General features: G+C 38.4%; 1 protein-coding gene across 1 annotated transcript in view; it reads right to left on the reverse strand.

The window, feature by feature from the left end:
* chmp4ba (charged multivesicular body protein 4Ba) overlaps window positions 1–21974 on the reverse strand; it is a 28331-nt gene extending 6357 nt beyond the window's left edge. Inside the window, exons 1-2 of the mRNA XM_010902927.4 lie at window positions 21619–21974; window positions 4209–4386 (exon numbers count right to left, since the gene is read on the reverse strand). Of these exons, the coding sequence (XP_010901229.1) occupies window positions 4209–4386; window positions 21619–21802 (362 nt within the window). The 5' untranslated portion in view covers window positions 21803–21974. The remainder of the gene's footprint in view (window positions 1–4208; window positions 4387–21618) is intronic.
* Between the last annotated feature and the right edge of the window lie 3824 nt (window positions 21975–25798).

Raw genomic sequence — 25798 nt, forward strand, 5'->3', positions numbered from 1 at the left:
TACAAATTGTCTGCCAGTATTTACTGACAACATGCTGCATTCATCGTGCCATCAATTTTCACAAGATTCCCTGAGCCTTTAGAGTTCACACACCGCTAAAACATCAGTGAGCCACCACCATGCTTCGCAGTGGGGATGGTATTCTGTTCACTATAGGCCTTATTGACCCGACTCCAAACATAGCGCTTATGGTTGTGACCATAAAGCTAAATTTTGGTCTCGTCACTCCAAATTAGTGAGCCAGAAGCTGTGAGGCGTATCAAGGTATTATCGAGGATATTGTAAACAGGCTTTTATGTGGCACGGGCGCAGTAAATACTTCTTTCGGCAGCTCATTTATTATTATTCAAGTATCGTTGTATTGTGCTCCTTGAAACAACCACACAGTCCTTTTCCAGAGCAGCCTGTATGTCTCCTGAGGTTACATGTGGGTTTTTCCTTGTATCCTGAAGAACAGTTCTTCTGGCAGTTTTGGCTGAAATCTTCCTGGTTCTACCTGATCTTGGCTTGGTATAAAGAGATCCCCGAATTTTCCACTTCTTAATAAGTAATTGAACAGTACTGACTGGCATTTGCAAGGCTTTCATCTTTATAAAGTTTCATTACCTTGTAAAGCTTGTCTTTTGACAGTTGTTTTCTGCTCCCCATGGCTCAGTATCTAGCCTGCTCAATGCATCCACATGAGAGCTAACAAACTCATTGACTATTTATACACAGACACTAATAGCAATTTAAAAAGCCACAGGTGTGGGAAATTGACCTTTAATCGCCATTTTCACCTGTGTGTGTTACCTTGTGTCTGTAACAAGGCCAAACATTCAAGGGTATGTAAACTTTTGATCAGGGCCATTTGGGTGATTTCTGTTATCATTATGATTCAAAAAGGAGCAAAACAACTATATGATAATAAATGTTTTCATATGATCCCTATCCATAAAGAGTTTTTTTTGCATGATCCGTCATATTTTCAAAATCGATGCCAAAATGTCACAATTTCTGGCAGGGTATGCAAACTTATGAGCACAACTACAGGTGCTGGTCATAAAATTAGAAAATCATCAAAAAGTTTATTTCAGTAATTCCATTCAAAATGTGAAACTTGTATATTATATTAATTCATTACACACAGCGATATATTTCAAATGTATATTTCTTTTAATTGTGATGATTACAACTGACAACTAATGAAAACCCCAAATTCAGTATCTCTGAAAATTTGAATATTACTTAAGACCAATACAAAAAAAGGATTTTTAGAAATGTTGGCCAACTGAAAAGTATGAACATGGAAAGTATGAGCATGTACAGCACTCAATACTTAGTTGGGGCTCCTTTTGCCTGAATTACTGCAGCAATGCGGCGTGGCATGGAGTCGATCAGTCTGTGGCACTGCTCAGGTGTTATGAGAGCCCATGTTGCTCTGATAGTGGCCTTCAGCTCTTCTGCATTGTTGGGTCTGGCGTATCGCATCTTCCTCTTCACAATACCCCATAGATTTTCTATAGGGTTAAGGTCAGGCGAGTATGCTGGCCAATTAAGAACAGGGATACCATGGTCCTTAAACCAGGTACTGGTAGTTTTGGCACTGTGTGCAGGTGCCAAGTCCTGTTAGAAAATGAAATCTGCATCTCCATAAAGTTGGTCAGCAGCAGGAAGCATGAAGTGCTCTAAAACTTCCTGGTAGACGGCTGTGCTGACCTTGGACCTCAGAAAACACAGTGGACCAACACCAGCAGATGACATGGCACCCCAAACCATCACTGACTGTGGAAACTTTAACCTGGACTTCAAGCCACGTGGATTATGTGCCTCTTCTCTTCCTCCAGACTCTGGGACCTTTTCACAATATTCACATTTTCTGAGATACTGAATTTGGGGTTTTCATTAGTTGTCAGTTATAATCATCAAAATTAAAAGAAAAAAAACACTTGAAATATATCAGTCTGTGTGGAATGAATTGATACATTATACAAGTGTCACTTTTTGAATGATATTCTAATTTTATGACCAGCACCTGTATATGGCATCTTGATGAACAAAATATATTAAAGATCAAAATGTTTACTGTACATTGGGTAATTAGTTGAGAAAAAAACAATGTAACAATGGTCAATGGAAACTAAAATCATCAGTCGATTGAGGGATGGATTCAAACACCGATCTAAATCTAAGTAAATATATGAAACCACAGTCTGTTCGAATGTGTGAATTTCATCATGGCGGCTCATAATGAGACTCAGTAGTGTGTGTGGCCCCCACGTGCACTCCCGACAACGCCTGGGCATGATCCTGATGGGACGGCGGATGGTGTCCTTGGGGGTTGGTGTCCTCCCAGACCTGGATCAGGGCATCAGTGAGCTCCTGGACAGTCTGTGGTGCTACTTGGCGGCGTCCGGTGCACCGATACTTAATGTCATAGGTTCTCAACTGGATTTAGGTATAGGGAACGTGAAGGCCAGTCAATGGCATCAATGCCACATGATGCATTGTCCTGCACCAGGAGGAACCCAGGGCAAACTGAACCAGCGAAAGGTCTGACAATAGGCCTGAGGATTTCATCCCGATACCTAATAGCTCGTGCAGGTCGGCGCAACCCTTCAAGGATATGCCTTCCCAGACCATAACTGATCCACCGCCAAAGTCACGCTGGATGATGTTGCAGGTAGCATAACGTTCACCACAGTGTCTCCAGTCCCTTTCAGGTCTGTCACATGTGCTCAGTGTAAACTGCTCTCATCTGTGAAAAGAACGGGGCGACAGTGGCAGAGGAGCCAATTCTGGTGTTCTCTGGCAAATGCCAATCAAGCTACACAGTGCTGGGCTGTGAGCACAGGTCACACAAGAGGACGTTGGACCCTCATGCCATCTTTGTGGAGTCTGTTTCTGACAGTTTGGTCAGAAACATGCACATCAGCAGCCCACTAGAGGTCATTTTGTAGTGCTCTGGCAGTGCTCCTCCTATTCCTCCTTGCACAAAGGAGCAGAGACTGGTCCTGCTGCTGGGTTGATGCCCTTCTATGCCCTTGTCCAGCTCTCCTTGTTGTGACGGCACGTATGGATGTGGCATCTTGGAGGAGCTGGTCTACCTGTGCCACCTGAATGGGCTGCAGGTACGACCTCATGCTACCAGTAGTGACAAGGACACTAGCAAAACGCAAAAGTAGAGAAGAATCAGTCAGAAAGGATAAGGAAAGAGCAACTGTCTGTAGCCACCACCTGCAAATCCATTCCCTTTTTGGGGGTTGTCTTGCTGTTGCCTCCAGTGCACCTGTTGTCACTTTCATCTGCACCAAAACTAGTTGACATTGATTCACAATCGCTTATGCTTGCTACCTGGACAGACTGATATGCTGGAAGTTCAATTGACTTGGTGTTATACTGTGATGATTGTTCCCTTAATATTTTTGAGCAGTGTATATCACATATTTTACATGATATTACTGAATATCTTCAGGAAATGCACTTCAGTGAGCGCCTCATAGTTAGGCTAAATAGAACATTAGGACTGGAGCCAAACATTCATTGACATGCATGGCAAAAACCATGCATTTAGTTATGCATTGTTTGTTTGTTTTTCCATCAAGCTAGCTAGGCTCTCTCTCTTTTGCCTTTATGTCAACTGAATGCAGTTCAGATGGCAAAACAATTAACTAAAATGTGCATTAGAAGCCAGGGGGTTGTAGAATTCATGTAGGAAACTAGGCAAACGTGAATGATGTACTGCTTAAAGGAGAACATGTTCGCGCATACAAGTTAGTTGTGAACGTGGCCAATTAAAGGCGTGAACATATGCAAATTAAGGAATACAACATGTTATTATACTGAATGGAGCGAAGTGTTAACTAACTCCTAAGTTTTTCTCCACACCACTTCTGCTGTTATTTGTCAACTAGTGTGGATTATTGAGATGCACTACTAGTTGAGGTGTTGCAATCGCCATGCCCAAGATGATGACTTTTTCTGCCCTTGCAAAGGTTTGACATAAATATGTGGCGTGTGCAATTATTTTTCAGTGCAATCAATACTGAAAATGGACATGAGGTACCAAATTGGAATGACATTTTTGATTCTCATGACATCCTTATTTAGAACTATAATTTCAGCCTGTGTCAACAGAGGCAATTTCTTTTCATCTTTGATGTACATTATGTGCATGACTGTGTATTTTATGTAAAGTTTCTGAAAACAGAAGTAGCAGTGCCCCTTACATGTTTTCGTGGGCCGCCTTCATGGCCTTGGCGGCGAAGCCCATGTTCTTTAGCACTTCAGTGTTGGTGTTGGCGTTCTCTAGTGCCTCCCTCTGGAACTCGATAGTGGACAGTGTGCCATCGATCTGGCTCAGCTGCTTCTCGTACCGCTTCTTCCGTTTCAAGGCCTGCAGAGCAGCTGGAGAGGAGAGGAAAACGTGTTGACTAAGGTGTGTGTGGAGTAGGAGAGTGCAGCGTTAGCATATAGCCTGTATTCACAGGAAGAATCTGAACAGGCTTACATACTTATAATAAGAAGGCTTACACCAAGCTTACAAGATTAACTTAATTAAGATGAGACAAGCTGTGAAGACTTAGAGATACAGTGGGGCAAAAAAGTATTTAGTCAGCCACCAATTGTTCAAGTTCTCTCACTTAAAAAGATGAGAGAGGCCATTAATTTGCATCGTAGGTACACTTCAACTATGACAGTCAAAATGAGATTTTTTCCCCCAGAAAATCAAATTGTAGGATTTTTTATGAATTTATTGGTAAATTATGGTGGAAAATAAGTATTTGGTCAATAACAATTATATACCCTTTGTTGACAATGACAGAGGTCAAACATTTTCTGTAAGTCTTCACAAGGTTTTCACACACTGTTGCTGGTATTATGGCCCATTCCTCCATGCAGATCTCCTCTAGAGCAGTGACATTTTGGGGCTGTCGCTGGGCAACATGGACTTAACTCCCTCCAAAGATTTTCTATGGGGTTGAGATCTGGTGGCTGGCTAGGCCACTCCAGGACCTTGAAATGCATCTTACGAAGCCACTCCTTCGTTGCCCGGGCGGTGTGTTTGGGATGATTGTCATGCTGAAAGACCCAGCCACGTTTCATCTTCAATGCCCTTGCTGATGAAAGGAGGTGTTCACCCAAAATCTCACGATACATGGCCCCATTCATTCTTTCCTTTACACGGATCAGTCGTCCTGGTTCCTTTGCAGAAAAACAGCCCCAAAGCGTGACGTTTCCACCCCCATGCTTCACAGTAGGTATGGTGTCCTTTGGATGCAACTCAGCATTCTTTCTCCTCCAAAAACAACGAGTTGAGTTTTGACCAAAAAGTTCTATTTTGGTTTCATCTGACCATATGACATTCTCCCATCCCCTTCTGGACCATCCAAATGCTGATTTTTGCTCACCGTTCTTGTGATGAATTTGACCCCACGGGGTGAGATCTTGCGTGGAGCCCCGGATCGAGGGAGATTATCAGTGGTCTTGTAAGTCTTCCATTTTCTTATAATTGCTCCCACAGTTGATTTCACAGTTGAGTTCAAACAGGTGCCATTATTACAGGTAACGGGTGGAGGACAGAGGAGCCTCTTAAAGAAGAAGTTACAGGTCTGTGAGAGCTAGAAATCTTGCTTGTTTGTAGGTGACCAAATACTTATTTTACCGAGGAATTTACCGATGAATTCATTAAAAATCTTACAATGTGATTTTCTGGATGTATTTTTCTCATTTTGTCTCTCATAGTTTAAGTGTACCTATGATGAAAATTACAGGCCTCTCTCATCTTTTTAAGTGGGAGAACTTGCACAATTGGTGGCTGACTAAATACTTTTTTGCCCCACTGTAAGATGGTGTTAGTGTGTTGCTTCTAGGGTTCTGCATTTTATTTTGGACTCCCTGATGAGTCCAGATATCTTAGTGTTGGTGTAATGTACCTCAGAGTACACAAGTCTATCAGTTGATATATTTGTAAAAAAAAAAAATTTATACCAATAGATACCATTTATTTCTTCATAACATAAAATCCCAGAATTATCCTTAGTGTGCTGGTCAACATATACACACTACTGGTCAAGAGTATTAGACCTATATTCTGATTGGATATTTTATTTATCTTGGAAATTAACTCTTCTTTTTCCAACACAAACTGAAGAAATTCAATAGGAAGATCACTACAACTAACCAAAAAAAATTGTAATCAATGAAAACAAAATTGCAAATTATAATATATAAAGATATATACAGATTTGTATCTATCCTTAGGCCCTCTCTGATGGTTCTGTTGTGGCTTTAGGTCTGGTAGACCTCTTCCCGTCAGAGTTTCCTCTAGTAGCTTATGATGGTGTAGAAAATTTTACTCCAGGGCTCAATGTAATATTTTATTTTTTAAACTTACTGGCCCCAACAAAATGTTTACTGTTCCTCCCACCAAAAAGACCTTTGTTACTTAACATGTTTAATCCTTTATAACATGTGTCTTGGATATATAAAACATTAAAAATAATTGTCAAATTCAAATTTCTAATTATAAAAATGAATAAAAATTTTCTCCAAAACATTAGACTTTCAAACAAAACATACTAACTAATTAATCTCCTTGGGAACAAGGCAAAAGGCTGGTCTGTCTTAGTAATGTAGTATGCACAGGGTAAGGGCCAGTGCTCAATTTCCCAATTCAAATTCATAGTATCGCATTAAAGCGTTTGCTTGTCATCTTTTCCACGGCTTCATTTTTCGTTTGTTCTCGCATTTATCCTTAAGTTATGTTAGGGTCAAATTGACACGTTTTAAGACTTTCATATGTCTGAAATACCATTTAGGTTATTTTGATCTGCATGAAACTGGATGATTTCCTTAAGATTGTGTTTATGAACATATAAAACAAATGGCAACCAAACTTAACACTTTCAAAGCCTCTAAAAAAATAGTTACATTCATAATGTTAGGGTCAAAATGACCTGGTGGCAGAGAATTGATAAAAATGCTTGTTGAAAATCCTGTGTGCAGATAGAGAGTGGAAACTACACCTCACTAAAAGTCGCCTCAATTCACACACACAAATCATATTTTTCTAAACATAACCAACGAGTATGTAGCAACATGAAAAATAAGCACCCAAATGAAAAAGAGAACACCCCTTCCAAATGGTTTTGCCTAACTTGAAACTTATCGCGCACCCTGTGTTTAATGCTCTGCCCACTGGCTGGTTAGCAGCTTGGCTAGTAAGTCTGTTTCAGCTACGTGACATTACATCGATTATCAGCATATGAGCAGCCAGCCAGCTAGCTAACATACAGCATACACTGGTTTACTAGTGAGCGCGTGAACCAATTATTCCAGCTGCTGTTTTCGCCCTTCTTGTCTGACAATTTCTAAAGTTAATTCCCTAACAATTAAAATAGATATAAATACTTTTTAAAAAATCGCTGCCTACCTACCTAAGCTTTAGTGGTGCGAGCTTGGAATGTATTGCTTAGCAGCAATAGTGCATTGCTACAGTAGCTACATTAACTTAAGAAATCTGTAACGTTGCTAGGGTCAGCTGGATAACATTCTCTTGGTAGGCAGACATCTCAAATCCTCTATTAAATCTCAAACTTGATCCAAAGCACATAATTATTCTAGACCTATAAATGTTTCAATAACTGTGCTTTTCTGGCCAGCAAATAGATTATGACAAACATTTTACATTAAATAAACTTCAAAATCCCTATTTGGGCCTTGAACCAAAAGTTTGGCCACCCCTGCTTTAGGCTGTTATGCAAACTATGCTGCTGTGCATTAGTGACCCGATTTTGGACATCAGAAAGGAAGGAAGCTCAGCTAACTTATTGGCATATAGTGTGTAAAAACAATACTTATTGTTGTTATGCATTAAAAAGTGTGTCTATTTCTCCTGCGTGTGTAGGTATTGATTTCTTAAATTATTATATATATTACTTTTTTAATAGGCGGTGGTGCCCTTTTTTGGGTTTGGCCCCTGCCCCTCCAGAAGTCTGTGCACGGGACTTCAGTCAAACAACTACCCCAAGTACTGTATGGCGCCATATTTATTACCATAAATATATTAACTCTTTTTTATTTACATGCTTTTAGGTCACATCAAATAAGCAAGCATCTTCATGAAAAGATGATAATGGTACTTATAGTAGCTAATTTTTGATAGCCATTTATTAAAAGGTAATGATGTGAGTTGCATCATATTTATGTAAACAGCAATTGCTTGTATTAGATCTCATGTCTCATGCAAATATGTGGTATAAATTAATATTCTGATGATATTTACATACTCTATATATGTAAAACCCAATTATGTTTGTTTTTTTATACAGTTGTGGCCAGTAAAAATACAGTCCGGGCCAGTAGGTCTCAGACCAACTTAACCACCTGGGCCAGTGAGAAAAAAAGTTAGCTTTGGAATTATTTTTGCCACTGAGGTAAAAACGTGCGCATTCGTTTGAACTCGTTATCCTTTGTTGCCATCTTCTTCACTTGAGTGACTCACCTGAATTTTATTTTTATTAATTAAAAAAACTATACACATCGAATCACCTCTCAACTCCTGATTTGCCGACAGCACGGGCAAACAGCTGCAAGGTACTTACTAGTGCATGTGCCAGATTAAAAACAACTGAAGGATGTCAAGTTTATAATTCAATAATTTATTTTCAATCTCCAGTTTTTCTGCAATGACACAATTGGGACAGTGAGTTGCTAGTTTAATTAGTCCCGATTTGACTTTTTACTGGCCCCGGGCCATTGTTATTGTCGAGACCAATTTCTCTAAAGGAAAGACATACTTTTAAAGGTTGTAATGGTCTGTTGGTCTTCCTTTGTTAATATTGGTCGCCATTATGATAGCAATATACTACTACTTATACTACTTGTACTACGTACAATACTGTCCAAATAATGCCTACGACTGTGTAGTAACACAGTCTGCTCCATCACTGCTCTATACAGACACTTGTAGGAACTTTCAGCATTGACTTCCACGGTTTTTCTTCCATTGCTGCAGAACAGTCTTTTTATAATACTCTGAAATATTTTTCATTAGTTTTTTCCTCTGGCAGGTTATCAATTACCTTTCTACCATTTCAGGTTATTCACTGGGCTTGAACTGCTTACATTTCAATTAAACTGGAACATTTTTCTGACAGGCAGTAGTAGTGTAGGTCAAATGGTAGCTGCATAAGTACCGTCATTTCCCATTTAAAACCACAGCTTATACACAGATTTTACCACAGTGGTTAATACTGTACATGGGTGCAGCTAATACACAAGCTGACATTTTTAAATTTTCAACCGTTTCAACCAGCAACATTTTTCACAGATGAGAAGTCTCAGACACTCATGTAGCAAATATGATACAATTGGCATTACAGGGCTTTCAAAAACATATTTTACAAATCAATTTTGGTAGAGCACTATGACAGATGTTTAATAATAACATACAATGTATGTACGAGTCATAATTGACATTTCGCTAAAGCCCTGCCTATCTTAGTTACTGTTGCTATGCACATCAAGATGCGCTTCTTTGTAAGCAGCAACTACTGTAAACAGCCAAGCACAAAGGGGAAAAGTTGCATATAACTTTTCCCTCTTTTTGGAGTAATACCTCTGTGATATCCTCCAGATTGAGGCATTGCAATATGCAGTTGAGAGATTGCAATATGCTGTGGATGGATATGTTCAAAATATTCAGATAAACAAGGAAGAGGGACACAATAATTAAAACAAGCATACCGACCTCAACCAAAGAATGAGAAACCCCATGAACTCAGATATGACCAGCACAGAGTTGTGGACCAGTCATGCTCTTGCACTGCCAGGTAAGTTCTGTTTATATAGCAATAATTGAACTCTTATCAGTCAACATCATCCTATCAAATTCATCAGAAAATGACCTGTTAAAGTTAAGCCTACGAGAGCCCCAACATAACAAGCTAAAATTAGACGTAGCTAGCTATCTAGCTCACACAATAGTAGTAGCAAGTTATAGTAGTCGTATTCACGGTACATTAGCTGGCAAATGCCGGCTTTGACAATATCACAAGCAGTTGACCAAGAGTAAGACATTACGGAGTGTTTGGTCATGTGACTAAGCGTGGCGCAAGATTCAAAAGCCACACACTCTGGCAGCAACTCCAGCAGAAAACCCAGCATATGAAACCAAAATGTCAAAGGCTAAGCAGACATCCCTGGGCCGGTTGAAAAAAAGTAACAAGCAATGTTGCAACTGAGGCCAGCAAGACCACAGAAACATGGTAGTTATATGAGATAGCATAGTTATTTGAAATAGCCTTATGTAGGAAAACGTGTTTCAACATTTAACACGCAATGTGAAAACATTTTATTGTGCACTATCTAAATAGGAAATGAGGTTGGAAATGACAATTTGATTTATAAACCCGATTCCAAAAAAGTTGGGACACTGTACAAATTGTGAGTAAAAAAAGTAATGGAATAATTTACAAATCTCATAAACTTATATTTAATTCACAATAGAATAAAGATAACATATTGAATGTTGAAAGTGAGACATTTTGTAATGTCATGCCAAATATTGGATCATTTTGGATTTCATGAGAGCTACACATTCCAAAAAAGTTGGGACAGGTAGCAAGAAGAGGCCAGAAAAGTTACAGGAACAGCTGGAGGACCAATTTGCAACTTATTATGTCAATTGGCGACATGATTGGGTATAAAAAGAGCCTCTCAGAGTGGCAGTGTCTCTCAGAAGTCAAGATGGGCAGAGGATCACCAATTCCCCCAATGCTGCGGCGAAAAATAGTGGAGCAATATCAGAAAGGAGTTTCTCAGAGAAAAATTGCAAAGAGTTTCAAGTTATCATCATCATCTACAGTGCATAATATGGAACCCTTTTATGTTTGTACGTATTATTATTATTATTATTATTCTCCAGAGCAATTTTCAGAGGTCAATAGCTCGGTCCCCTCAGGTTCAAAACACTCCAAACATTGCCTGATTGTAGACGGCATGGTACCCATACTCCTCATGGTGGCGCTGTAGCACTCGGTCGAAAATGGAAAAAGTGAATCTCAGATCTCATGAACCGAATGTCGTAGAGACATGCAACCAAGTTCCAGATATACGCCATCTCATGCTGACCAAAAAAGTCTCTGGGGTCTTTCAAATTCGCCCCTTGAATTTTCCTTCATTTTGAATTTGGTGAAAAGGACATCTCCTCCGAGACCGCTGAACGGATTTGCATGCTGTTTGGTGTGAAGGACCTTTGAACCATTATCTTTAAAAATGATATAAGGAAAGTTGATATCTCAAATAGTATGGCCGAAATCAGCGAATGAAATTGAGCTGGGCGGGTCTATGAATTTACACGTCCATTAATCCCAAATGAAACAAAACATACTAGTACATGTGTCTGCTAGGAATGGACAGGAAAACTCCCATACAGAAATACCGCATGGTGGCGATATAAACATAACCGATGTTTCTCACGATTTTGCCATTGATAAAAACACATAAACGACATTTCCTCCGAAACAGCTGAATGGATTTGGATGACAAATGGTGTAAAGGACGACTGTACCATTGTTTTTAAAAGTTATATTATTGTACATTTTTCTGGTGGATTTTCTAAATATGCATCTGTGTGCTATTTCAGGTATTATAGATCACATCCCGATGAGACTATTCAGTCTGCCAGCCGGCCCTGTGGTGTAGTGGGAACATCCTGGTCCTTCAATATTGTGATTCCCTTCTCAGACATTCCAAATTCTATATCTCATAAATGCTTTTCCACTCCTTTCCACAATACATATCTGAAATAATATGATTTTCATTTATTTGCGAGAATAATTGTATTACGTGACTCTTTTATGCTGTTATTGTTTTCCAAAGAAAGGAAACAGCCATGGAGTGATTGGAGTCATTGATTTTGTTATAAGTAGGATGTATAGCTATTAGCTAGCAGTACAGCTTAGTTCCATTACAAATATTTTGTTGCCAACTTTATCTCAGCAAAATTGTAATGGCTGGGGTAAAATGTACATTTGGAGAGGATAGAGAGCTGTAGGGACAAACAGTAGCCCCTTTGGTGTAATGGGGACCTGTTCTGCAATATTCTGATCCTGGTTCAATTCCCCTCTGAGATCTTCCAAATATTGTATTTCAGAAATGTATATGCACTTGGTACCCTTCACACAACAATATATATCCCCTCTGTAATACCATGATTCTCATATGTTTAGGAGAAGAATTGTTTTACGTGACCCTTGTATACTGTTATTGTTTTCCAAAGACACAAATCAGCCATGAAGTGATTGGAGTCACTGTTTTCGTTATAAGTAGGATGTATAGCTATTAGCTATACTATAAGACTATTCTTTAGTTCCGTTAATAAATGTTATTTTGTCCACGTTATTTCAGCAAAAATGTAATGGCTGAGGTAAAAGTTGCATTCTGCTGTTTAAATAGTGTAATGATTAAAGACAGTCTGCCACATAGAAAACCAGGGATTGAAACCTGCCAGCGACAACATTATTCATCCCTCCTAATCGACTGAACTAGGTTTGCCTGGTTACTTTTCTGGTTTCAAGGTCTTTTTGTTTTGTATTGATTTCCTCTCCTTCGATTGGACATCCTGACTACTAGCGGCATTGGGCATTTTTAAATAGCAAAAACATTTCTCTAGTGAGAGCATGCAGTGAGATGCTTCCTGTGACCCGCTTTGCCCCCTGAAACGCTGCTCGCAACTTTAATTGCATTCTGTTTTTATTCACAATTAGTCAATATTTTACACATGTTCGGGTGTTTTTTTCTTTTATCAATCAGAGTTGATTTGATAAATAAGCAATTGAAACGTGTTCGTCTATTAAATAATATTGTGTGAAATTAGGCTACATTATGATTCATTGCAAAACAACTCTGAACTAGATTTAAACAATCCTAAACAAGTTTCAGTAAATGATCTGTGTCTATTACTTTCTGCAGAGCCGTCAAACGCTCTGAAGGGATGAATGTTGTTGCCGTCGCTGGATTCGAACCGGGGTCTTCCATGTCACAGGCTGAGTCTTTAACTACTACGCCACTAAGCTATATGTGTACTGAGTGTCAGTATAGTGTCTCATTATTAGATCATTTTGTCACACATTAACGTCACGCCAAGTTTGAACATTATGCTAGACACCATTAAGCATTGTGTTGACTAATGTTTCTTATTACGTTTACTTTCACCAGCATCTATTAACTGTATGGCTTTTGCCACTGGCTGTTTTAACATCTTATTAGCCAGTAATAGGCCTAGTAGTATCTACTAACTTACTACTTGGAACAGTCATAATAATTGAGCAATTGCTAGCGAGAGTGAAGAACTTCACACTGACAAAACTATTTCATGGCACAACAACGTTTGTTTCTCTTTCATTCGTGAAAGACACTGATACAATAACTATCAATATAAGTGACGATAACTGACTTCTTCGTCAAGTGAAAAGACGAGAGAATCGTGGAAACCCCTCCTCTCCTAATCTACTGTATATTAACCCAAAAAGTATGCATGGATGCAAATTTCCGAAAATCCACCAGAAATAGTCGCAATATAACCGTAAACAGTTTTATTTTAGGCTTACCATAATGTAGCTAGTGAAATATATCCAGAACAAATCCTAATGCATAATTTGTTTTGACTGTGACGAGGCTCGAACACGGGTCCCTTGCATGGCAGTCCGCCTTCCTAACCACTATGCTATTTAACAAAGTGTAGTCAGTCAGTCACGCAGTAAGAGACATTCGCTCTTTTTTGTCAGCGCTGCCTTGACATATAAAAAAATTAAATAATGGAGCCTGAACTTTTTCAGAACTACCCATGTGAGGTTAAAAGGTGATGCAGAAATCTATCAAAAACTGACAGTTCAATGCAATTAAAATCTATTACTAGATGCCAAACATTTACTTTTCTTGTAATTTCATTTAAGCAGAGCCATGAAATTAACTGAAAGACTGGTAATGGCTGGTGTAACTGCAGTTCTAAAGCAAAACAATTTCATGTTGTTCACCCTCTGATTAAGAGAGTAAACCGCTCGTTGACTTGACCATTGTAATGTCAACCTGAGATTCTAAAAATAAAATGAATAATATCTAAAGAAATATTCCTATATTTTCCTATATATTCTACAGTTTTGTAGAGCATACTTAATTTTGCTTGTGTATGTAGGAAAATGATTGGCCATTGCAGTGTCTCACCATACCATGTACTATTTAGGACAACTGTAATTCACCAATCCTCAAGGTACTACGTCTTCTGCTGACCAGTTCCAGACGTCAATACATTTCTCTAATAACCTCTTTGGCCAATTAAGCTGTTCTGTTATGACTGCTTAATTCTTGCCCCTCTTAGAGTTAATCTACCTTCCTACATTTTCAATGATTTAGAATTCGAATTTTGTTGTTAGATATTACATGTAGCCATTAGGATTTAACAAAAGAGAGCATTGCTGACATTCCTATGAAATGGATTGCTGAGACAACAACTTGACAATCCGGTTGTAGCTAGGTCCATTGTCTATGGGTGAGTACAAGTTTCGACTGCACTACAGGAACACACCCTATTTCTGTGGTGGAAATGTCAGTTAGTGTCTGGCTTGCTCCACTGCCTGGGCTAAAAAATGAAGAATGATAGAGCACCTGCAATTAAAAGAAACTTTTGAGACTGACTATAAATACCAGCCAAAAGACCTGGTTTCCCATGGATTTTTTTGGGTTGTGAAATTGCCTCTAAGAATTGAGTTACCGCATCTTCATAAAGTAATATTTAAATTTCCCTGGTTATGGTGGTAGTAGTATTATTGGGTGCAACTGCAGAAATAATATGCTCAATATCTTGTTTAAAATCTATTAAGTGCCATAGGAAGAAACGTTCTGTACTGACAGTGAAACAGTAAAGATATCTGAAGCAAGAGTCTGAAGACTAACATTAGCTATGTTGTCTATACGTTTAAAAGTTAGATATGGTAATGCTGCCGCCAATGTTTTAGTTTTGAGAAGAATTAGACAGGTAGCTAGATAATACTTTCATATTTTGCATGTGAAACCATGCAAAAGGCAAAAATAGTGTCATTTTGAACCTCTCAGAAGAGGTCTACGTATAGAGTAGGAGGAAGCTACGTTAGCAAGGTGACCAAAAAGCCTAAACATCTCACTAATAAATCGTTTTAATAAAATGTTAAACAAAGTAATAGTATCTCATTCATTTCAATAACCCCCCCCCGTAACAGCTTTATACAATTCAAGTATGTTTTCCCTTATGGATAATGAATTGTAAACTAGTGAGCTACTGACTGAAGCTAAGGAAGAGGTGCTGGAGGAGCAGGCTGAGAGAAAGCCAGCAGGAGTTGGAACAGAGTGGCCCAGTGCGTAGTGAGACAGGGACTGAACCAACAGCGTTGAGCAAGAAAACTGGTATAAAATCCGGACCAATGAGCATATATAGTATACATTCTTAAAATGTGTGTAGGTAGTGTAACAGGATGGTCAAGGGTGCATTCAAGAACCCCAACATCCACTAGAAATCTGAGTTTATGTTAACTTTAATTTCATTGCGGAGACCGTGGCCCGTAGCTTTGCGTTCTGTGCTCTACAGATGCACTTATTCAATAATTCACAATTTCTTTTCTGAATCACACTAAACAGTACAACACCTGTCAGACTTTTAAAGCTCACAGTCTTTTTACCACCACCACCCATGGGCTCAGCAAAACCCCTCTCCTCTTTAAAGATGGCTTACTGCCTCTCCCGGTTCAGAGGTCAGACACCACAAAGAGGGTGTTCTCCCCCTGAACTGGAAGATGTGCAGCATCCCACCTCCAGCAGTTTTCACCCACTATAATAGCAACATAAAACCAAAACGAACACATTTTCAAACCACAACTATTGTTGCAAGCCCACTCCACCAGTACTGTAACTTTGCAACTGGTTCAACTGTCACCATAGTCATAGTCTTTAATAGATATATAAATCTGGGGGCTTTATTATGGTATAAATTCAATATTTTCACTACTAGTTTTCCTATTAGTAACCATTATACCCATTTCTTTTATCCAACCTGTAGGAAAACAGAGCGAAAGTGGATTAAGAAACATGACTGGCTTGTAAAGACAGTGGAGGGAATGATGCATGTAGTGTCACGTTAGCATGCCAGCTAGGGCACTTTATTTATATCACCTGATGAATTTGTTCAATATTTTCATATTTTACACTTTAAAATGATTCATGACATTGTTTTGATCAGCATATTTCAGGCCAATGCTGGAAGTGAACTTATCCACCCATTTGTTTAGGTTCATAATAACGTAAATGTAAATTACTGCATAGGAGATGGATTTCTGTAAATTATCCAAAACAGCATGTAATTTTGCTGATGAGCTATTCTCTGAACATTTTGTTGCCACAATAATTATATAAGATTATACAAGCATCTAAAATGCAGAATGTGTATGCAAGGCTGGCAGTGCTATTGTTCTCAGCTTCATGTGATTTCAAGAAATTGTTTTAAAATAATATTAAGTTAGGGAGGGGTCTCTAAAATCATACAATTTTGAGGGGTCGCCTATCACTTGGCGCCTCGCTATGCCCCTGACCATGTCCACCAACTAAGAACCCTTTTTAATCCAGAAAAAACTGACATGTGGTATGATTGCTGGTGCCAGACATATGGTTCCAGTATCTCAGAACTGTTGATTCTAAGAGCTGTTCTAGTATCCCATCAGATACTAGATAGAAGGCCCCTGAGAGCAATAACCAGGTTATTGTGAGTTGTTTATTTTTTATTTTTCCCCCTCAAAGAATTGAATTGTTCACGTTATACACTCACCTAAAGGATTATTAGGAACACCATATTAATACTGTGTTTGACCCCTTTCGCCTTCAGAACTGCCTTAATTCTACGTGGCATTGATTCAACTAGGTGCTGAAAGCATTCTTTAGAAATGTTGGCCCATATTCATAGGATAGCATCTTGCAGTTGATGGAGATTTGTGGGATGCACATCCAGGGCACGAAGCTCCCGTTCCACCACATCCCAAAGATGCTCTATTGGGTTGAGATCTGGGGACTGTGGGGGCCATTTCAGTACAGTGAACTCATTGTCTTGTTCAAGAAACCAATTTGAAATGATTCGAGCTTTGTGACATGGTGCATTATCCTGCTGGAAGTAGCCATCAGAGGATGGGTACATGGTGGTCATAAAGGGATGGACATGGTCAGAAACAATGCTCAGGTAGGCCGTGGCATTTAAACGATGCCCAATTGGCACTAAGGAGCCTAAAGTGTGCCAAGAAAAAATCCCCCACACCATTACACCACCAGCCTACACAGTGGTAACAAGGCATGATGGATCCATGTTTTCTCATTCTGTTTACGCCAAAATCTGACTCTACCATTTGAATGTCTCAACAGAAATCGAGACTCATCAGACCAGGCAACATTCTTCCAGTCTTCAACTGTCCAATTTTGGTGAGCTCGTGCAAACTGTAGCCTCTTTTTCCTATTTGTAGTGGAGATGAGTGGTACCCGGTGGGATCTTCTGCTGTTGTAGCCCATCCGCCTCAAGGTTGTGCGTGTTGTGGCTTCACAAATGCTTTGCTGCATACCTCGGTTGTAACGAGTGGTTATTTCAGTCAAAGTTGCTCTTCTATCAGCTTAAATCAGTCGGCCCATTCTCCTCTGACCTCTAGCATCAACAAGGCATTTTCGCCCACTGGACAGCCGCATACTGGATGTTTTTCCCTTTTCACACCATTCTTTGTAAACCATAGAAATGGTTGTGCGTGAAAATCCCATTAACTGAGCAGATTGTGAAATACTCAGACCGGCCCGTCTGGCACCAACAACCATGGCACGCACAAAATTGCTTAAATCCCCTCTCTTTCCCATTCTGACATTCAGTTGGGAGTTCAGAAGATTGTCTTGACCAGGACCACAACCCTACATGCATTGAAGCAACTGCCATGTGATTGGTTGATTAGATAATTGCATTAATGAGAAATTGAACAGGTGTTCCTAATAATCCTTTAGGTGAGTGTAGGTCACATTAAAGGTGGAAAAAGTTCTGACATTTTAAAAGGGGGGGTGTAGACTTTATATCCACTGTAGCTATAGACAAAGACAGTAGTATATCTGCAACAGGTAATGTTAACTATTTTAGCAATAAAAAATAAAAAGCCACAATAGAATTCCTGGCTTCCCTTTTAAAATGGTGAGGCGATGTACTCGAGACCATCTTAAATCTCAATTTAGGTGACCCACCCTTCCAGTTTGTGATTCGTAATACTGGTGAAATTTAATTCAAACTAGATTAAGCTCAAAACAAGCAGCACACAGTGACTAGGCAGTGCCCCTTATGTTATCCAGCATTGGAGTGGAGATGCACAACACCCGACACCCACAAAGCACACATTATCTGTTGAGCTGCGAAAAAAAGTGTCTTCGGAGCAGGCAGGTAATTAGGCTCGGATCCTCTTCAGCTCACCCTCCAACAGACTACATATTACACAGCAATGTCTTTCTACCATTCACAACCAGTCCCAAACGAACTATCTACTAGCTTTGCGTATTTAAGAAAAACAAGCTGCATTGCATATATTAAAATACTAGTAGTTGTTGGTGTCTAACTGAATGTCGTTTTGCTCTTCTCTTTTCCCTCCCAAATTTCAAATATATACATTTGCAAGGTTTGAGATCACTAATAAATGTCCATGTTTTCCATGAAATTAGTTTGAATAGGAAATACTTCAATATGAATAGGAAATATAGTCATTGTTATGGCATTGAAAAAATGATGCAATAGCCTTCCTTCTTCAAGATAAGGTTCAACATTTGATATGTTGTCTTTGTACTATTTTTTATTAAATATTCAGATAAATGATTTGCATTCATTGCATTGCATTTGATCATTGCATTCTATTTTTATTTGCATTTTAAACAGCATCCCAAAGTATTTGGAAACAGGGTTGTAGATCTGTCTGTCCATGACACTTTTCCAAATCTTCCTCTGTCCAATATCTGCCTTCATTTGCCCATCTTAATGTTTACTTTTTATTGGCCTGTCTGAGATATAGAATGTTCTTTGCAACTCTGCCTAGGCCATCAACCCACTGTTTCTGCCTCTTCACTGTTGAAGTTGAGACTGGTGTTTGGAGGATACGATTTATTGAAGCTGGCTGTTGAGGACTGAGAGGCGTCTGTTTCACAAACTAGAAACTCCAATGTGCGTCCTCTTGCTCACTTGTGCACTGGGGCTTCCCTCTTCCTATTCTGCTTAGAGACAATTTGCACATTGTTGTATGAGAGCTTCAGTTTTTGGAAATTTCTCACATGGAATAGCCTTCAGTTCTCAGAACAAGAATAGACTGACACATTTCATAAGAAAGTTCTTTGCTTCTGGCCATTTTGAGCCTGTAATTGAACCCACAATTGCTGATGTTCCAGATACTAAACCTGTTAAACAAGGCCAGTTAAATACTTATTTAAATCGGCACAGGTTTTCGCTGTGCTAACATAATTGCAAAGGGTTTTGTAATGATCAATGAGCCTTTTAAAATGATAAACTTGGATTAGCAAACAACATGCCATTGGAATATAAGAGTGATGGTTGCTGATAATGGGCCTCTGTACGCCTATGTAGGTATTCCATTACAAATCAGATGTGTCCAGCAACAATAGTCATTCACAACATTAACAATGTCTACAATGAATTTCTAATCAACTTGATGTTATTACAATGGACCAAAAATGTGCTTCTCTTTCGAAAATGAGGACATTTTTAAGTTACCCCAAACTTTTGAACGGCCTTCAGACTCAAGATTTAATGACTCAACAACTACACTATAATACATTATAATTGTTAGTGGGAATATAATTGTTACTCAGTAAACTGACACTTTCATGGGTGCACAATCTCCAGTTGATGTCCAATATTTATGCTCATTACCCAAAATGGCTAGCTATTTAAAAACCTATAATAGGCGCTAGGAGGTTAATGTTTGTGAAAACTGTTTGCATTGTATTCTATGAGTGTCACTAAATAAGCTCATAACCATTTAATGGGCACACAATATTAACCTTAGACAGCACAGTCTAATACATGCAGGGTTAGGTAGGTGACTTTTTTAATGTAATCCATTACAGTTACATGTCCACATTTTTAATCAGTAAAATTACTTTTTGAATACTTAAACTCAGTAACGTAATCTGATTACTTTGAATTACTTTTATATAACTTTTATACTAAGAGGCATTGGAAAATAGGAATAACGTATAACCAACTGAACACCTTTTGCGGGATCGATCAATCAATGTTAGAGTTTACATAGTTGTCCAAAAACAGAATTCGCATTTTACCATAAACCAAAATCTAACGATGCTTAAGCCTGTTCTGTTAATGTGTTTTATTCATGTTTTTAATTGCTTCAAAACATTGTTGAAAGTAAATGGCAATTACTCGAAAAGGGTATTGACATTGATGTATATAATAATTAAGATATCCGTTGCTTGTCGCGCATAAACTAAATCTGCAGTAGTCTGATAATGTGCTCCCCAACCAACATTGTCAAAATGGTGTAGAATCCCCCAGCACGCGAATGCACGTTTGCAATCGTGAACACCCGCATAGAAATAAGATTTACCCGCACGAACGTAACCTGAGATTATTATGGCCAACAGTGATGGATTTTCAAATGCAAATGAAAGAAAATAACTTTGATTATAAACCTGCACTCTGAGCTTAAAGTAAATGAAGTCAGCAGCCAATGATAACCAGTGAACACAATTTTCAGAGATGCAAAGCAAGCAGAATCACATGGCCTACCTGTACGGATGGCCATCCTTTCCCCTCAAATTTTGTGGTGAATTCCATATGTAGCTCTTCCTCCGTCACTAAACTGGTTAGGCGCGTCCACCATCGCGCAATTCATATTTTGGTTCAAATAACGATGTTTTTATAACCTTAAATAATAAACTCAAACATACGACGTGACATAATTATTTCTCCTAACTATTCTTTTTCAACTGTAGTCATCCAAAAAAAAGTTTTTTACAAAGGTATATGTAATCCGATTAAAATATTTTTGTTGCTAACGTAATAGATTAGTTACTGTTTTTTGTAACAGATTACTTGTAGTCAGTTACTCCCCAACTCTGAATACATGCCATATGATAATTACTTATTTGTATGCTTTCAATGCAGATATGCAGTTTAAATCCATTATCTGTTCAGAATGTATCGTCTTAATATAACATTTTCATAATCAATTTAAAATACTTTCAAATTGGTCACTTTTATTTTCAAGGCGAAACATACGATTTTTTTGGGATAGGTTCTTATACATTGGGAAGCTAACTAATAGCGGCGAAGTAAAGTTAGAGATTTTTATCTAAATTAACGCCCTGATGTCTCACGTCAATATATATCCCGGCGGTGGGCAATCTGGCAACTTGTCTGGGTTTGTGACCAGCATTACAGCTAAAGCTAAATTCGTTAGCCAGATGGAGCTAGCTACTATCAACTTCCTGCCTGTGTCAAGTTCTAATGTTCCTGGCTAACAAGTTAGCAAGTTGGCTAGCTAGCCGATTAAGACCACATCTCGACATAGGTCATACCTCTTTTGTTTTTTGTGCCATTCTTCTTCGCAGTGAGCAATTCCAGTTCAATCTTTTTCTCCAGAAAATCCTGTTTCTTCGTCAACATTTCTTCTGTCTCTCGAAGTCGCTGGATCGCCTCCTGAGGGCTAGCAGATTTCCCACCTTTACCTCCAGTTCCAAATAACTTCCCGAACAAAGACATATTTGCGCTAAGTAATAACAACGATTGATACTCGCTATCTACAACTGCAACCGCAATGAACAGAATTCAACAATTTTAACAGCTAGCTAGTATCATATATTCTCTCACTGTCACTCGCCCAGCGGAGCTGATGTTGTTTTTATTTCTTCTTCCTATTCCCTGTCAGGCCTCGTGATGTCATCACGTCACAAGGGCGTGAGTCACGCAATGACATCATGAGAAGAAAATAACACTAATCATAGCTTAAAAGCATAGATGGAAAATATAATTATATTTTTTACGACCCATATAGTATATATATAATAGTAATTCAGAACTTATATTATTATTTTTAACAGGTAAAAAAATAACACATTCACAAATGGTGTACAATACAATGGGTGATATAATACAAACATAAAAGTGTATAACAGAGACAATTTAATAATTTAAACATAAATTATAAATGTTTATGGCTTTTACATTCATAGAGACTTTTATTATAAAAATATTGTGTTCAAAGTGCTCCTGAAAAAATGTAATGTTGGGCTTATGGCAGGCAAATCTGCACTGGTGAACACTTGGCTAAAAAAGTTGTAAAGAAGAGTGCTCCATTGTTACCGGTATTGCTATCAGTTAAACCATCGTAGCCATATTTTACGTTCATATTAAATACTTTAACTAAGTTGTTTCTAATCAAATTAGACAAATCAATCCAGAATACCTTGGAATAAATACAATCCCCAAAAATATGATTCACACATGTTACAAAAAGAACAGTCAGAGTTAATATTAGAGTTGTATTTCACTAATTTTCTTCTTGAAGGATAACACTTGTGAATGTTTTTATATGATACTTCAAATATCTTAATAAATAATAAGAATTTCTTATATAAAGTCCATGTTTTCCCCAAAATAATGTCATCATAGATGCTGTTCCATACTGATATTACAGCAGGTTTTGAGATCAAATTCCTTAATAAGGCAGATCGTATCTTCTGATTACTCGTTGTACTGTGATTCAATAAATAACCATCATCAATGTATATATCCTTTGACTTAAAATATGGTATTATACATATACGGTTGTTACCCTTTACTCTTTAAAATGTATTTCCAGGAAGACAGTACTTGTTGCTGGAAGATAGTAAAGTTTGGCTGGAATTTTGTTAACATCATAATTACAGTGGAGCAGATAGTGTAAGCCACCCAAAGTATTCAAAAGACTGTTTGGAATAAAATTCTAAATCGATGTGGGGGTTTTAAAAACATTTTTGATCAAATAAATGTTAGACGTATTGTTTAAAAAGGATAAATCAACAATATTTAGGCCGACATCCTTTCTATCTGTAAACAGATTTCTTTATAAGATTATTTTTAATTTTCTAAATAAAGTCCAGAATTATTTGACATATTTTCTTATAGGCTAACTGAGGGACAACTAAAGCTATAGCTGGGACAATCACTAGCAATAAACCATCAGTTTTTGTTAATAATAATCTCCCAAAGATGAATGGTCCCTTTGTAACCAAGAATTCACTTTCTGAATCTGGATTGGAGTTACTTTCATCTCTTGAGATAATTTTAATACCAATTCCAAAATATCAGTTTTTATAGGAATATCATTAATATGAAGATCTGAATTTAAACCTAAAGGTATCTATGAACAATCTATGAACAATCATGTATGAGGCTGAGGTGCTTGAAAAGTCCTTCATTATCTTAACAACTTTTGGAATTTGATCACTAACCTTTAAGAACTGATAGTCCTATCTTCAATTAATATACCTTCTACGTTTTTATATGATTAGACTGAAGCTGCATTGCTAAGAGAAAAAAAGAAGGGGAAATTGGGCATCATTAATGTATACCTCTATTAATGTCATACCTTTGTCCCATATTGCAGTTTAATTAAAGAGTTGCTTTCCTTATAAAGGGTTTTAATTGCAGTTTGGGCCAAAATCCAATATCTCAATAGCTTTAAACATAAAGGGTGAAAAGTCAATCCTCTTAACAGTAATGAGAGAAACACAGAGAATATGAAAACATTTACTCAATATGGATGTAAGCTAGTTAGAAATAAAAAACAGATATTTAATGTTCATATAGAAATGTTTTCACATATTGTTGGAAAAATATTTAGCTGCGCAATGTTTTGGTGTATGGGTGCATTGAAAAGGGAAATTAGGCTTAATGTAGGCTTAAAACATTCAGAAAAGTGGATCATACCTCTTGAAAAAGCAGGTTAAACAGACTCACAACTGAGGTGAAAAGTGCAGTCATTGAAGACACAAAATTCTTTACACACAAAGGACTAAAATATATATATTTCATTTGGGGCCTAATCTCCCCTAGCGGCCGGGGGCCCTAAGCCATTATTTATGTCGCTTATGCCTGGAGCCGGCCCTGTCAATCCTTATATTCAAAATAATTTTAAATAGTAGCAGACTCATTTTTAACTGAGTTGAAATCTTATATCTTCCCAAAAGTGGATTGTCTCTCTGTTGTTCTGTGGATGAACATCATAACCAGGGAGGGGGTATGTTTGCTATCAAGGATGTCAGAGGGGGCATTCATTAGGACAAGTTGTGTGAGTATGTCCTGTGTCATTGTGCTCTGGAGCCAACTTTTCTGTCTGTGTGGAGCCGAAAATGACCTCTACCACCCAGGACCAGAAACTCGTGAGGAGAGACAGCTTCACCACTGTTCAAATGTTTGGGGTCACATAGAAATGTCATTATTTTTGAAATAAATGTCCATTGAAATAACATCAAATTGATCAGAAATAAAATGCAGACTTTTTTAATGTTGTAACTGGAAATGGCTGATTTGTAATAGAATAACTACATAGGCATACAAATGCCCATTATCAGCAACCATCAGTCCTGTGTTCAAATGGAACATTGTGCTTTCTAATTCAAGTTTATCATTTTAAAAGGCTCATTGATCATAAGAAAGCCTTTTAGCAATTATGTTAGCACAGCTGAAAATCTTGTGCTAAATAATGCAATAAAACTGTCTTTCTTTAGACTAGTTGAGTATCTGGAGCATCAGCAATTGTGGGCTCAAAATGGCCAGAAACAAGAACATTTCTTCTGAGGAGTTAGAGGCCTAGGTACACAAGAGAGCAAGAGGTCAAATACATTAGAGTGTCTAGTTTGAGAAACAGACGCCTTACAAGTTCTCAACTGGCAACTTCATTAAATAGTACCCCCAAAACACCAGTCTCAACATCTACAGGGAAGAGGAAACTCCGGGATGCTGGCCTTCTAGGCAGAGTTGCAAAGACAAAGTAATATCTCAGACTTGCCAATAAAAAGAAAATATTTAGACAGGCAATGTCAATGATCAAATTTCCTGTTCAAACTAATTTCATGTAATGTGTTGTGAGGTTCTGTTCCATTTTGTTTTGCCATGTTATGTTTTTGCTTGTGTTCTTTACCATAGCCTGTCCTTATTGTTTGCACCTGTGTCTTGTTTCTCCTCGTTAGCTCCTCGTTTAATTTGCCCTCTTCTGTTAGCCCTTTGTCAGTCATTGCATTATGTACATTGTTTGTTTGTCTCAACCACCAGTCCGTGTTTTCCCTGCCATCCTGTTTTCCTGCGATTTTCCTGTATGTTCCTAACTGTTTCCCCATTAAAAAAACCTTTTGTTGCACTTCGTGTTCGTGCTTGAATCCTGCAAAATGTAAATCTTGACAGAATGACTGACCCTACCTTGGACCCAGCAGACCTATGGAGGAGACTAGAGGACCAACAGAGGCACCTTAACAACCTGGCCCCGCTCATCATGAGGGTCATGTCTTCCCGCCAGGGGGTTACCAGCTGGCCATTTCGGCTCTCTGCCCGGAGGCCTTCCCAAACAGTTTTTTGGGGGGAGCTATGGGGGAAGCTGCCGCGGAGGGCCGAAGAGAGGCATGGCAGCGCCCCAGAGCCAATGAAGCCTGGCAGCCCTGAGCCGGGAGAACACGGCAGCCCTGACCCAGACCCCGCCTCGCAGGGCCCCACCCGGTGTTC

This window comes from Esox lucius, chromosome 17, assembly GCF_011004845.1.
Source record: "Esox lucius isolate fEsoLuc1 chromosome 17, fEsoLuc1.pri, whole genome shotgun sequence".
NCBI classification, from domain to species: domain Eukaryota; kingdom Metazoa; phylum Chordata; class Actinopteri; order Esociformes; family Esocidae; genus Esox; species Esox lucius.